This window comes from Arvicanthis niloticus, chromosome 1, assembly GCF_011762505.2.
Source record: "Arvicanthis niloticus isolate mArvNil1 chromosome 1, mArvNil1.pat.X, whole genome shotgun sequence".
In the NCBI taxonomy this organism is placed as follows: Eukaryota; Metazoa; Chordata; class Mammalia; order Rodentia; family Muridae; genus Arvicanthis; species Arvicanthis niloticus.
Window position 1 is genome coordinate 153,741,641 of NC_047658.1, and position 12,335 is coordinate 153,753,975.

The 12,335-nt window shown below is 52.4% G+C and overlaps 1 protein-coding gene across 7 annotated transcripts in view; it reads right to left on the reverse strand.

Annotated features, from left to right (window-relative positions):
* Sh3pxd2a (SH3 and PX domains 2A) overlaps positions 1-12,335 on the reverse strand; it is a 206,329-nt gene that overhangs the window by 81,294 nt on the left and 112,700 nt on the right. For all 7 annotated transcript variants that reach the window (XM_076923957.1, XM_034520854.2, XM_076923949.1 and 4 more), the window contains one exon: positions 474-502. In XM_076923957.1, the coding sequence (XP_076780072.1) occupies positions 474-502 (29 nt within the window). The remainder of the gene's footprint in view (positions 1-473; positions 503-12,335) is intronic.

Sequence of the window (12,335 nt, forward strand, 5' to 3'; positions counted from 1 at the left end):
AGCTGGGGGAAGGTTCAAGTCCAACAAACCTAAGTCTCTCAAGAGCGACCCCTTCTCATTCCCCTCTCACTTTCCCACGCAAGACCCTGTATATTCACAAACTCTTCCACTGCAGCGAACGCGCTGAAAAGACACAGCAGTATCCAGCAGTGGCTCCTGCAGCTGGAGTGCAGGATCCAGCTGAAGATGCTGCGGTGGCTTCGACCCTTCCCGAGACATCCCCTACCCCATGCACTCCCACTCCCATCCAGGAGACAGAAGGAGGAGAACGCAGGTGTGAGTGGCAGAGAACTTAAGAGGACAAGGGTCAGAGAGGGAGCAATGGATGCATCCCCCCCCCGCCCCCCAGCAGACAGGACCACGGTGCCAGTAGGCCGGGCAGACATTCCCCCACCCCCGAAAGTCCTGCGCAGTATCAGAGGGACTCGTGCAGGCAGCTGGGAGGTGAGAGAAAACCGCCGAGACTCCCTTACCTGATTTTCTCTTGGAACTGCCATAGTCTCTGAAAAAGAAACAACAACAGATAGACATGGTTAGGACCGGCAGGGACTCGGGGCTGCAGCTGATGGGGCGCCCACCAGCAGCTCCCGGTGCCTCTGCTCATGTGATGCCGCGGCCGGGCGAGCAGCGCGCTCCGCAGTTGCACGCACTGCGCGTTGAGATACCCGCCCGCCGTCCCGGCAGCCCGGCCTCCCCAGCAGCCCGGCCTCCCTGCCGGCGCGATCAGCCTCCTTGCCCCGCCCTGCCTCTCCTCCACCGGACCGCGCCCCAGCCTGCCCAAAAGGCTTGCCTTTCTATAATCCTCACTAGATCGGAGAGTGATAACAGGAGGTTCAAGCGCGCTTGCTAAACAGGGAAACTGAGGCTACCAGAGGGTGGTTGATTGCCCACACTCTGACCAGTGCTGAGCCCACTCTCGCCCCTGGAACGCTCCCAAAACTTTGCGTTGCTAGCCCAGTGGCATGCTCACCCTCCTACAATTAGTCTGTAAGTCCCTTTGATTCAGTGGCGCCCTAACCCATGTACCCAAGGCTTCCCCTCCCCCCAAGGCATGCTAGCTGCTTTAAACCACTTCATCCTTTGTGACTGGCATAAGTGATGGGCAAACATCGCATGCAGGAACAATATTTAGCATCTGTAGTTCTTTTTCTTTAAAGGCTAAGGCTGACACTGGGCACCCTGCTCTGTGGAGCTCTGTGCAGGGGTACCTAGGAAGCAGAGAGTGGTAGGAATGGAGAATGAGCTTCTTAAGTGAGCGCTGGATTTAAATCATGTCACTTAAAATAACTCCTGGTAACCTAGGCATATAGCCCCTCCCATCCCCCCATCTGCCCTGAATGGACAGCTTTGAGTCTGCTCACTCTGCCTCCAAGGCTCCCATAGACCTAGACTCAGTATCAGGTAGAGATAGACTCCCTCTGGTTGCTTCTGCTCCCTCCCTTGACGTCAGTCCCCAGTCTCATGCATTCTTAAAATCTGAATTCTGTTAATGCCCAGGAAACAGCACAGGGGCCAGCTTGGGACTTCTCTGGAGACAAGAGGAATTGCCTTCCTGGTCCCTGAGGACCAGAGAAAATGCCACTTGCTACCCACGTTTGGCCAAGCAAATTAGCTAGCTGGGCCTGCTCCCTGGAGGAGGGTCTCACTGGAGAAGGGCAGGCAGGCAGCCCATAGGAGAGTGACTGCCTACATACACACCCAGGGATTCAGGCACTACCCCACTCCGTCTCCCCACGTCTGGGCAGAGCCTGGGAAGCTGTACATCTTCTTCGGTATTAAGACAAAGTCTCACTATGTAGTCCAGACTGGCCTTGAACTTTTGCTTGCCTCTGCCTCCTGGGTGCTGTGATGCGTGGCATGTGCCTCCCCTCCTTCTAGTCCAGTTTGAGAGCCCCACTTTGCAGATAAGGCTCATTCACTGCCCGGCATCACCCAGAGTGAGGAAGGGTTTGTGGTCCAGAAGTTCCCAGGAAGAATCAAGCCTGGAAGGCCTGTGGGGCAGAGATTTCGTTGTTGCCTCCTAACAACGGGGGGTGGGGGGAAGAGCTGGACTTGGTGGTACAAGTTTGTTTCCTATCACTCAGAAGAGGGAGGGTGTCTTACTGGGTTTCCCTTGCTGTGGTGACTGGTTTTATAACAACTCGACACACACAAAAAAAGAGTCATCAGAAATCAGGAAGCCTCAATGGAGAAAATGCATTCTTAAGACCAAGCTGCAGGCAAGCCTGTAGGGCATGTCCTTAATTAGTGATTGATGGGGGAGAGGGAGAGGGCCCAGCCCATTGTGGGTGGAGCCATCCCTGGGCTGGTTGTCCTTGGTTCTACAAGAAAGCAGGCTGAGCAGGCCACGAGAAGCAAGCCAATAAGCAGTGTTCGTCCATGGCCTTTGCATCAGCTCCTGCCTTCAGGTTCCTGCCCTGCTTGAGTTCCTGTTCTGACTTTCTCCAGAGATGAATGGTGATGTGAAAGGGTAAGCCAGATAAACCCTTTCCACCCCAATTTGCACATGGTGTTTCATCACAGCAATAGTACCCAACTAGGACACTTGCTGAAGCAGAAGACAAACTGGCAGAGGCTGTGCCCTAGAACGCTTGGCAGTGCCCCCTTGATTTTCATATGGGGAGAATTCCCAGCAAGAAAAGGGTTATTAAGTGCTGGCTGTCTCCCACCCAGAGAGGGAATTCCTTTTTCAGCTCTTCCACTGAGGCTGGCCAAGGAGAAGGGCAGGGCACGGCTGGCAATTCAGAGTCACCACTTTCCCAAAGGGCTTGCTGAGTTCTGGGACTCTACAACCCACTGGCCATTCCCAAGGCTGCCAGTAGCAAGCAGGAGTGGCCCCCTCACTTCAATGGCTACCTTCTCCTTGCTGAAGACCACCTGAGATTATCTTTGAACTGGTCAGCAGCCCGAGTTGGGAGGCAGGCATGCTGTCCCCATGGGCAGGGGAACAGAGGAGTGAGGTGTAAGTCACAAGTCTTGCATGCCTTTGTACCAAGCACAACATTGGTGACTCTCCCTCCGGCCGACCATTCAGTAGAATCATCTAGAAAGCTGGCTAGAAACTCAGGGTGGAGCCACCCAACCCTCCGTGGTTGCCTGTGATTCCAACAGGCTTCCTTAGGACTCTGGGGCTGGGCCAGGGTTGCATAAGCAACCCAGCCACCCCTTCGTAATATTTGTACGAAGTAGGAGCAATGTGTTCAAATTTCCAGACAAAACCTCTAGCCTTGTCTTATGATCAGAGTCTGTAGCTCCCCCCTGGAGTTCCCGGGTCTTCTTCCCTGTAGACACTACGCTGTCTTCTTTCAGGGAAGAAGAGCAAGGGTTATAGATACTTCCTTGTCCCAAATCAGGCAACAAGTGGGTGTGGTTGGGTTGGGCCCCAAACTGAGAACCCTGGTTTAGCTCTGAGGTGACACACAAGCCCCTACCCTCCTAGAGCTATAGGTGCTAGAGCAGAGCAGAAGGCAGCACCCTGGGGCTGACAACTGGGTGGGTAGAAAAGGAGACTGAGTCCTGGCAGTGGGGGCAGGCAGGTCATAACTAATTGGTGGAGTGGTAGTGAGAGGAAGCCCTAAGGTGCCTGCCCCCAGCCCCGAGAAGGCGCTGCCCTAGTAGGAAATCTTGAGGCTATTTCCGGTTGGGCACCTCTCGGCAAAGCCGTTCTGTATTTTTAGCTGGTGAATCTGCTGAGAAGCAGCTTAGGTATCTGGGACTCCCCCGTCCCTCACATACCAGGCAGGGTAGAAAAAGGCAGGGCTCCCCTACCTCAGGCACACCCACCTACTGCCCTTCAGTCAGTTCTGGCCTGCCGGGACAGTGGGCACCCTCTGTTGGGGTCCAATTCTCCAAAGAGTCAAGTTCTCACCTCACCCAATTGCAGGCGTAGGTGGCGATGGCAACTGCTGCCCTGACTGTGCTCCTCTTTCTGGAAGTCACAGTCCAGCCTGGCTCTGACCTCCTGCTGAATCAGTAAATCCCAGGGAGCCACCGGAAGACTCAGAGGAGGGAGGGCAGCATCTCCCATCTGATGCCAGAAGTAATGTAATTGGAAAGGACTCCCAGGCTCCATCGGGTGTTCAGCCTTTTAGCTGGTCAGGGGTGACTAAGAAAGACATCAGGCACCAACTGTGCTAAGAAAATTGGAACGTGGGACTTGTGGGGAACAAACTGGGCAAACTGGAACTGGTGGTTCTCTGTGGTCCACAGGTTGGACTGTAAGAGGAAAGGCCAAGATCCTCCTACAGCCCTCATCTGTGTCTGCACACTGTTTATCTCTCTGCCCTTCCTGGGGGAGACAGAACGGAATTCATGCGAGGGCAAAGCCTCTTGTTCCAAGCCAGGCTGGTTGCTGTGCTGGTGACCCCAACCCCTTCTCCATCCACAGGATAAGGAGAGAGCCAACACCCAGGAGGATGAAGTATACCACGTTGTTGTACAAGACTGTTATATGCTGTCATGGAAGCCCAACAACAGCCATCTTTGGAGGTTAAGCTTTGACTGTTAACATCCCTCATACAAGGGTGGGCAGGGTCACGAGACCCTCCCTTGAGTATCCAGTGTCCCATACTGCTGTATGCAACTCTGCCCTGAGTGCACATGGCCTGGCGGAGGGGCTTGAGTATATAGGCCCAGGAAGATTAGGGGAAGGAACCCCATCTGTGTGGCTACGGGTGAGCCATCATCCCTGCTGGGTAAAAACTTTTTGGTGTGACCTTTGGGGGGGAGCACCCACACTCCAGAAAGTAACCCCTAACCTACGCTTCATAAGGAAACCCAATAAATGCACTGGTTTCCCAGAGTGAACACGGGTGGAATCGTGCCTTGACTTGTCACCTGAACCTTAAGGGTAGGGGTGTACAGGGGGATGTCTTCCCCTGGGGAGTAATTTAAGCAACAAGTGTGCTGGAAAAGGAATGGCCTTGTGATAGTGTTAACTGTCAACTTGACAGACTCAGTGACCAGGAGGCCAGCCTCCAGGCATACCTTTAAGCTGTTCTCCAGATGGCAAAGATTCCTTTAAATTTGGGATGCTTAGCTCAGGGAGATGGCTCAGTAGGCAAAGGGGCTTGCTGCCAAGCCTGATGAACCAAGTTCGGTTCCAGGGACACATATGGCAGGAGAGAAATGGCTACCAAAAGTTGTCCTGACTTCATATATATGCTAGACACATATTCATTCTCTCTCTCTCTCTCTCTCTCTCTCTCTCTCTCTCTCTCTCTCTCTTTCTCTCCCTCCCTCCTCCCTTCCTCTTTCTCCCTCTCCCTCTTTCTCTCTCCCCACCACATTAAAAATAAACAATCCAGGCAATAGTGCACGCCTTTAATCCTAGCACTGGAGAGGCAGAGGCAGGTGGAACCGTATAAGTTTGAGGCCCGTCTGCTCTACAGAGCGAGTTCCAAGACAACCAGAGTGTGTAGCTTCAGCTATGTGTGGCTTCATCTTCTCTTTCCAACTTCCATTTTATTTCTCTGGGTAAGGCCTGTGCTCTTCCCTGGCATTCCCATGAAGCATCCAGTGAAGAGGGAGAGGCTGGAGCAGTGGGATGAGGAAAGGATTTGCCTTTGTGTGCTAGCCACCTGCTTCTGCGCCTCACTCCTCTGATGGCTAGTTCGATCACCGATTTAATGCAGGCACATCTGTGAGAGATTTCTTGGCCAGACTTTGATTCAGTTATCTTGATTCAGAAGAGCCCAACCAGTAGGGGCAGCACGATTCTGTGGACTGGAGTCCCCAGAGTGACTAAAAGGTGATTTTTATTGATTAATCGATTGACTGATTGATTGGTGGTATTTTATCACAGCCTGAGGAAGAGCACACTCCCTATACCACACTCTTGGAGATCTCTAGCACGTGGTCTTCAGTGCTGAGAGGCAAGTGGAGCTGGTGTTAATCCACTTTAAAGATGGAGAGACCGAGGTCTTAAGGCAGCAAGTAGCTTGCCCAGGATCCAGAGGTTAGACTGACAGTCCTAACCCACAATGCTCTAGTAGGACTGTACCAGAGCCTGGTAAGAACTGGATGGCAAAAAGAGGTCACACCTCCAGCAGGCTCTGGGCTCTTGGTGGGAAAGGGTAGCAGTCACTCTGTCCATTAAGGTTACCAAGCGAGAGGGGGAGGAGCCAGGAAGAGTGGCTGAGGCAGGTGAGAAAAGTCAGGGAAGGGAGCTCCAGGGGTAGCCATGAGGAAGGATGCTGTATCCTTGCAGGTAGAATTTGGCAGGGAGCAGAGCGAGCAGAGCGGCCCGAAGCCTCCCTCCCCACCCTCCCTTCTATCACTGAGTCTTGGCACGGAGCTCAGAGTCACACTTCCATACTGTGTCCTTGCCCCACTGTCTGCTGGCTGACTTTGGCGGCGTGGCCTGGGGTGCCCGTCTGCAGGTCTGCTGCTGCTGCTAAGAACTGCTCAGGAGAAGCAGCTGTGCTGCCAGACGGCTGACTTGGGGTGACTTTGAGAGTTGGGACACAGGCACTCCTTAGAATAGGGGCACTGGGGAAGCATGTATTGTATGGACCATTGGCAGAGGGCTTCATCTAGAATAGAGTAGAATTGCTTATGGTCAAGGTTGTTTTGTGAAATGTCAGATTCAGTAATCTGCCTGCCTGTCTGTCTGTCTGTCTGTCTTTCTGCCTCCCCGTATTGGGTTGTGATGTGAGATGTGATTCTTTTTTTTTTTTTTTTTTTTTTTTTTTTTTTTTTAAAGGTTTTTTGAGACAGGGTTTCTCTGTATAGCCCTGGCTGTCCTGGAACTCACTCTGTAGACCAGGCTGGCCTTGAACTCAGAAATCCACTTGCCTCTGCCTCCCAAGTGCTGGGATTAAAGGCGTGCACCACCACTACCTGGCGAGATGTGATTCTTAATTGGCAGGCACATTTTAAAAAATACTGACCAGTTCTCTGGGCTTTGATTTCCCCATCTCTAGAGGAAGACTCCTCCGAGGAGCCCACAATGATGCCGTGAGACTCTGACTCTGCACGTGATCCACACAGAAGCTAAGTGAGAGCATCCGAGCAAAGGGGGCACAGGTCAGCTGAGGTCTGCGGAGCTCTGAGAGATCTCCACCCCCCAGAGCCTGGAGCTAGGTTTCTGTTCTGGCCTTTGAAAGCCTTTGCACAGCATGGTCTCAAGAGGCAGTGACCTCCGGGCAAGACAGAGGGAGCGAGCGTGGATACCATTCTATGCCCCCATTTGTGCCCCAATCTAAATTGCCGCACTGAAGCCTCTGTGTCCAACAAGAATCTGGCCTTTCTCTGAAGGGCCTTCGTTTTCCAGGGTTCTGAGAATGGGCCCCATTGTGACCATGTCGATCGTCCAGAGAGGCCAGATTCCTGCTCTGGGTGAAAAAGCTGAATTCCTGGGGTTAAGGAAGGGGTCTTGGGTCCGCCAGCCTGTGTTCTAGAAAGGCTGGGTCCTATGACCATCACAGACTTCAGAAGATACCACAGACACAGAGAAAGGGGGGAGGGAAAGAGAGGGGGAGAGGAAGGGAGAGATTTTGCTCATCTCCTAAGAATCCCAAAGAGTCTCCAGTGTGCTGTCCACAGAGAGAAGTCAAAGCACTGTCTATGTGCCTCCTCCAACTTGTCCCACTACGGTGGCCATAGGCCCTGGATGTGCCTGAAGCTCAGGGATGGCTCCATAATATCTGGGCCGCAGGGCAATTAGTGAGGAGGAAGAGCGGATGGGCTCAAAGCCTGGTCCAGCCACCTGCCATGTTGGAGCTCCTTGAACCTTCTGTAACGGAGGGGCTAAAACAATTCCTGCTTTTAAAAGTCCAGGTTAATTTGGGCAGTGTGTAAAGCACACGAGAAAGCTGGTGGCCCTTGCTCAAGGGGTGGAGCTGTAAGGTACTGGCTCCATTACACAGATGCCAACTTCAAACATGAGAACAGACAGACCTTGATTCTCACCTGTGACCTTCCAAGGACTCACACCCAGTGGGAGACTCTGACAAGCAGCCCATGGGAGAGTTGGAGGAGGAACAAAAACCACAAAGCAAAGCTCCTAGCAAGGGGACCATGGGGCAGGCCCACTGCTGTACAAGTCCCGTTGGAGGGCACCTGACACCCTGCTGCCAACTCCGCTGGCTGCCTCTTGGCCATAGGTGATTTGTGGATTTCTGAAGGATGCAGAAGTGTTGGCCACAAAATATAGCTATGGGATTCAGCTATGAAGTCCCCATAGAGCATGTCAAAGAGGCCCTTCCACGTTTGAGAGTCAGCTGCTTGTCCACCATTGATCCATCCTGTCTCCTCCATCCATCCATCCTCCAGTCATCCATCCGACATGCACTCTTCACTCATATCCTAACCGAGAGGTCGTTATAGACTCATTCCCATGCCTGAAGCAGGCGCGCGGCAGAAGATACGCTGTCCTGCCTTGAAGTGCACACCATCTAGTTAATAAGTGAAGACAAACATCAAGGAAAGAAAACAGAACTCAGTTCGTGCTTGGATACTATAAAGCGTTGACAAGAGTCTACCGTATAGGAATTCCCAAGGCAGGGAGGTCAGCGTGGCCTGGGGTAGTCAGGGAGGGCTGCTTGGAAGAGGGAGGTACTGGGCCTAAAGCCCAAAAGAGAAAGAATGTTTAGAAAGTTAGAGCAGGGATAGGGGAGAGTTGGGAGGAGGGAGGGATACATGAATGCACGGGGGGGGGGGGGGGGGGGGGGCGCCAGGAAGGGGGAGGGGCAGGAAGGGATAAAGACAGCATGCCTGGGTCTCAGCTCAGTCTGGTGTCTCTGTTTAGGTGACAGAGTAGGGTGGCAGAGGGTGCTTCTCTCTAGCTGTCCCAGGCGTATCTACAGATATTCTGGTCTGTGTGGTGTGTAAGACAGACACAGGGGCCCACCACCGTGAAGCATCCTTGTCTGTGGCCTCCTAACCTTCCAGCTCTGACCTGATCCAGTGCCTCAGCCCCCATGCGGAAGAAGGTGGGCGGTAGGCAGGCCCAAGTGTCTCCCAGGTACTTGGGCCACCTGCGATGCTCTGTCAGGGCTAGGACCCTGGAGGTTACACAGTTTTCTTTCAGGAGGTCTTAGACCCTAAATCACAAAGACAGAAGAATGAACCATACAGAGATGCCAGGCTCCATGTTACCCACTTTACATTGTCTTTATACATGCTTTAGTCTCACTTTACTGCGGCAGCTCAGAGAGGCCAGGGCACTTGCCTGGTGTCGCGCAGCTAGTAACAAGGAAGCAAGACTGCAAACTAAGAGCCATCTGTGCTTATGACCATGATGCGTACCTACAAACCCTCTCTCTGGTGTGTCGTACCTTCAAGGCTCAGCCTGACACAGACTTTTCTTCCAGAAAGCCCTCTCAAGCTTTTGACCCCCAGGAGCACAGTATATGCAAATTCTGCCTCCAATACCTAGAGGCACTGTAACTGGAGCTGCCCGATAGATTTCTCCAGAAAGAAATAGCAGTATCGGTCTCTATTAGTACTATCCAAAACAGTGACCACTACCTGTGATGGCCACTAAGCACACCCACATGTCACTGCTACCTCAAAAAACTGTGACAGAGCTGAGTGTGTCATGACACGCATCCCTAACCATGGCCTTGGGAAGCTGAGACAGGAGGATTACTGCAGGCCGAAGGCCAACCTAGGTTACAAAATTAAGACATTGTCTCCAACAACAACAACAAAAACCAGTTACACACACACACACACACACACACACACACACACACACACACACAAATCATGATATAGTGGGTCTTTCCATGGTTCATTTCATGGTGCCAGAACAAACAAAACAAAACCAAGCAAAAAAGCCTGGAGAATTTTACTTTTATTTAAGACTCCACCTTAAAGGAGGGAACACAATGGCTAGTGATTTCTTTACTGACCTCAGATCATCCCTACAGTGCTTATAAAGTAGTTTTCTCCTAGATTAAAATATTCCATTCTGCAGAAAGGCTCCTTGAGACTGAAAGTAAGTAACTCAAATAGCTTCAGGAAGTTCCTGAAACTGACCAGACTCACTAGGCCTCTCCCTCCATCCCCAAGAATAAATAGTAAAGAGAGCCATTCTCAGACAAGCTGAATTGTAAACAAGAGGCAGAGACTGGGCAAGCGGCCTGAAAAGAAACAGAGCCTGGAAGAGGCTTTAGCTAACTGGGCCACCTAAAAAGGACTCTGTCCAACCTGTTGAACTGTCTGTAAGGTGTGCACTGTGCTCCAGATTCCTAGCTTTGTAAGCTGTCACCCATGCTGGGGTGGGCTTTGGTGATCCATCTGCCTGTGAGTCATTTCTGCTACAGTAAATAATCCCTCACCCATATTTCTAAGCGTAATAAAGTACAGAGTTAGCTGTAGGCTCACCTCAACAAAGTCTTCCTCCCCTTCCCGGTCACTCTGCCCTGGCCCCATGGTTATTGTGATTGGGGCTTTTTAGGAAAGCCAAGATTCATAGGCAAACTGATAGCACCATCTGGGACAGGGAGGTGGGCACTGAGGCGAGATGAGGAAATTAGGCTGCTAGAGAGGATGGACCTGGGAGGGATGTAGGAAAAGCAGCCAGGCTGAAGTGACAGAGCATCTGCACAGACGGGAAGAGGATTGGGATCTGTGGGTAAAGCACTCTGCGGAGACCAGAGGGCTGCTAGGTTGCAGAGTTGGGGTCCCAAGACTCCTGGGATATGCCTGCCCCTACTGCTTTCATATTTCCCAAGAATCCCCTCGGCTGTGAGGCTGATAGGCCTCTTGGGGGCTCCTGGATCCCAGGGAACAGGAATGAATGAATGAATGCCAAGTCTAGATGTCTTCAGTGTGTCAGGCTAAGAGGCGGACTTAATGAGGCAGCTCCACAAAGGGGCAGGCGGCCGCCACATTCTACACAGTGGGCTCAAAAGGCAGGCCAGGGGCTCACAGCCAAAGGCCTTTGTTGCTGGGGAAACTTGGGGGAGAGCCCTCTCATGCCATCTTGGGGGCTTCCCAATGGCCTACCAACTGTGTGCGTTACATTTCTAAGCATGTCCATGCATAAAAGGCTTTCTGGGACTCTGATGAACCCCAAAGGTCCCAGCACTGGGGTGACAAGACCTGAACAGGCAATACCAGCCTTCTCTGTGCCTCAGTTTCCAGGATTAGACTGGGTTCTATCAGCTCTAGGTCTCCCAAGGACTTGCTTCCCTCAGGCTCTGGACCCCAGATAGGGGCAGGAATGGTGGCAGTCACCATTGAACCACTTTTCCCATATCAATTAAACACTGTTTCCTCAAAGGTGGGGAGACAGGAAGAATCCCTCGTTGGTGTCACAATCGCCCATCCCAACACTGACAGGAGCCCTACATTTGCTAAGCGTTTCCACCATGTAGCTTCGAAACCATGTCTCTGACAGCGCTTGGCTCACCACTTGCCTGTGGTAGATGTGCCTATCCCCATTTTTAAGAGGCTCACCAGGAGGCTGCTCCCCACCACAGCCTCCCTGTATATGGGCCCCATGGGTTCTCCGAGGCTCCTGCTCTCCTGGACTGGATATCTGTTAGACTGCTTCCTGCTCGGCCACTGTACATGGGACACCAGCAGCCCAGCCCTCCTGGGAGCCCTTGCCTCTTCAGGTAGCTCCGAGTCTTGAGGCAGTGAACATCTAGTCTCCACTTGGTGGGGCCAACCTTCTTAGTAGCATCAACTAAATGCGCCACTCAATACTGTATCTGCTGAGGACCTACTGGGTGTCAGGCTCAAGGGGCTCAGGTTCCCAAAGTCTCACTTCTTGTCTCTGGGGAGTGGAGGACCTGGGGATGTGAACCGGGAAGAAGATGCCATGGTGACTGTGGAAAAAAGATGCGAAGGGAGGAGGGAAGGGAGGAGTGAGGGTGAATCAGGGTGAGGAGCTGAAGGAAGAGGAAAGAAGGAAGACAGGGTCCTGGGGTTAGAGCTGGGGAGATGGGCTCCCAGGGACAGGCCATTAGGGATGTTCAGAGAGCCACTGTTAGCACAGTGGACAGTCACCCATGTCTAACTCACTCAGGCTTTGAGAACACCCCACAACTGCTGTGTGCCAGTGGGCTTATGTGGGCTGAGAGGGTGTTGAGCACCCCTGTAGTCAGGCAAGCCTCCTGCAGAGCTGCTACTATTAACACTGGCTGCCTCCTTCCCTCTCTCCCTGACGGTGTCATCTCCCAAATGTACTGCAAGAATTGGGAATGACGGATGGTCAGCCAAGATAGATATCGCTCTAGGGATTATTTGGTCTCAAGTGGTATGTACGATAAGGTCACATCAGTGGTACACTTAAGTGGAAAGGCTGGATGTAGCTCAGGGGGTTGAGCACCTGAGCCTTACCACTGAGCTAGGATCTTAGGCTTACAGTCTGTCAGTGG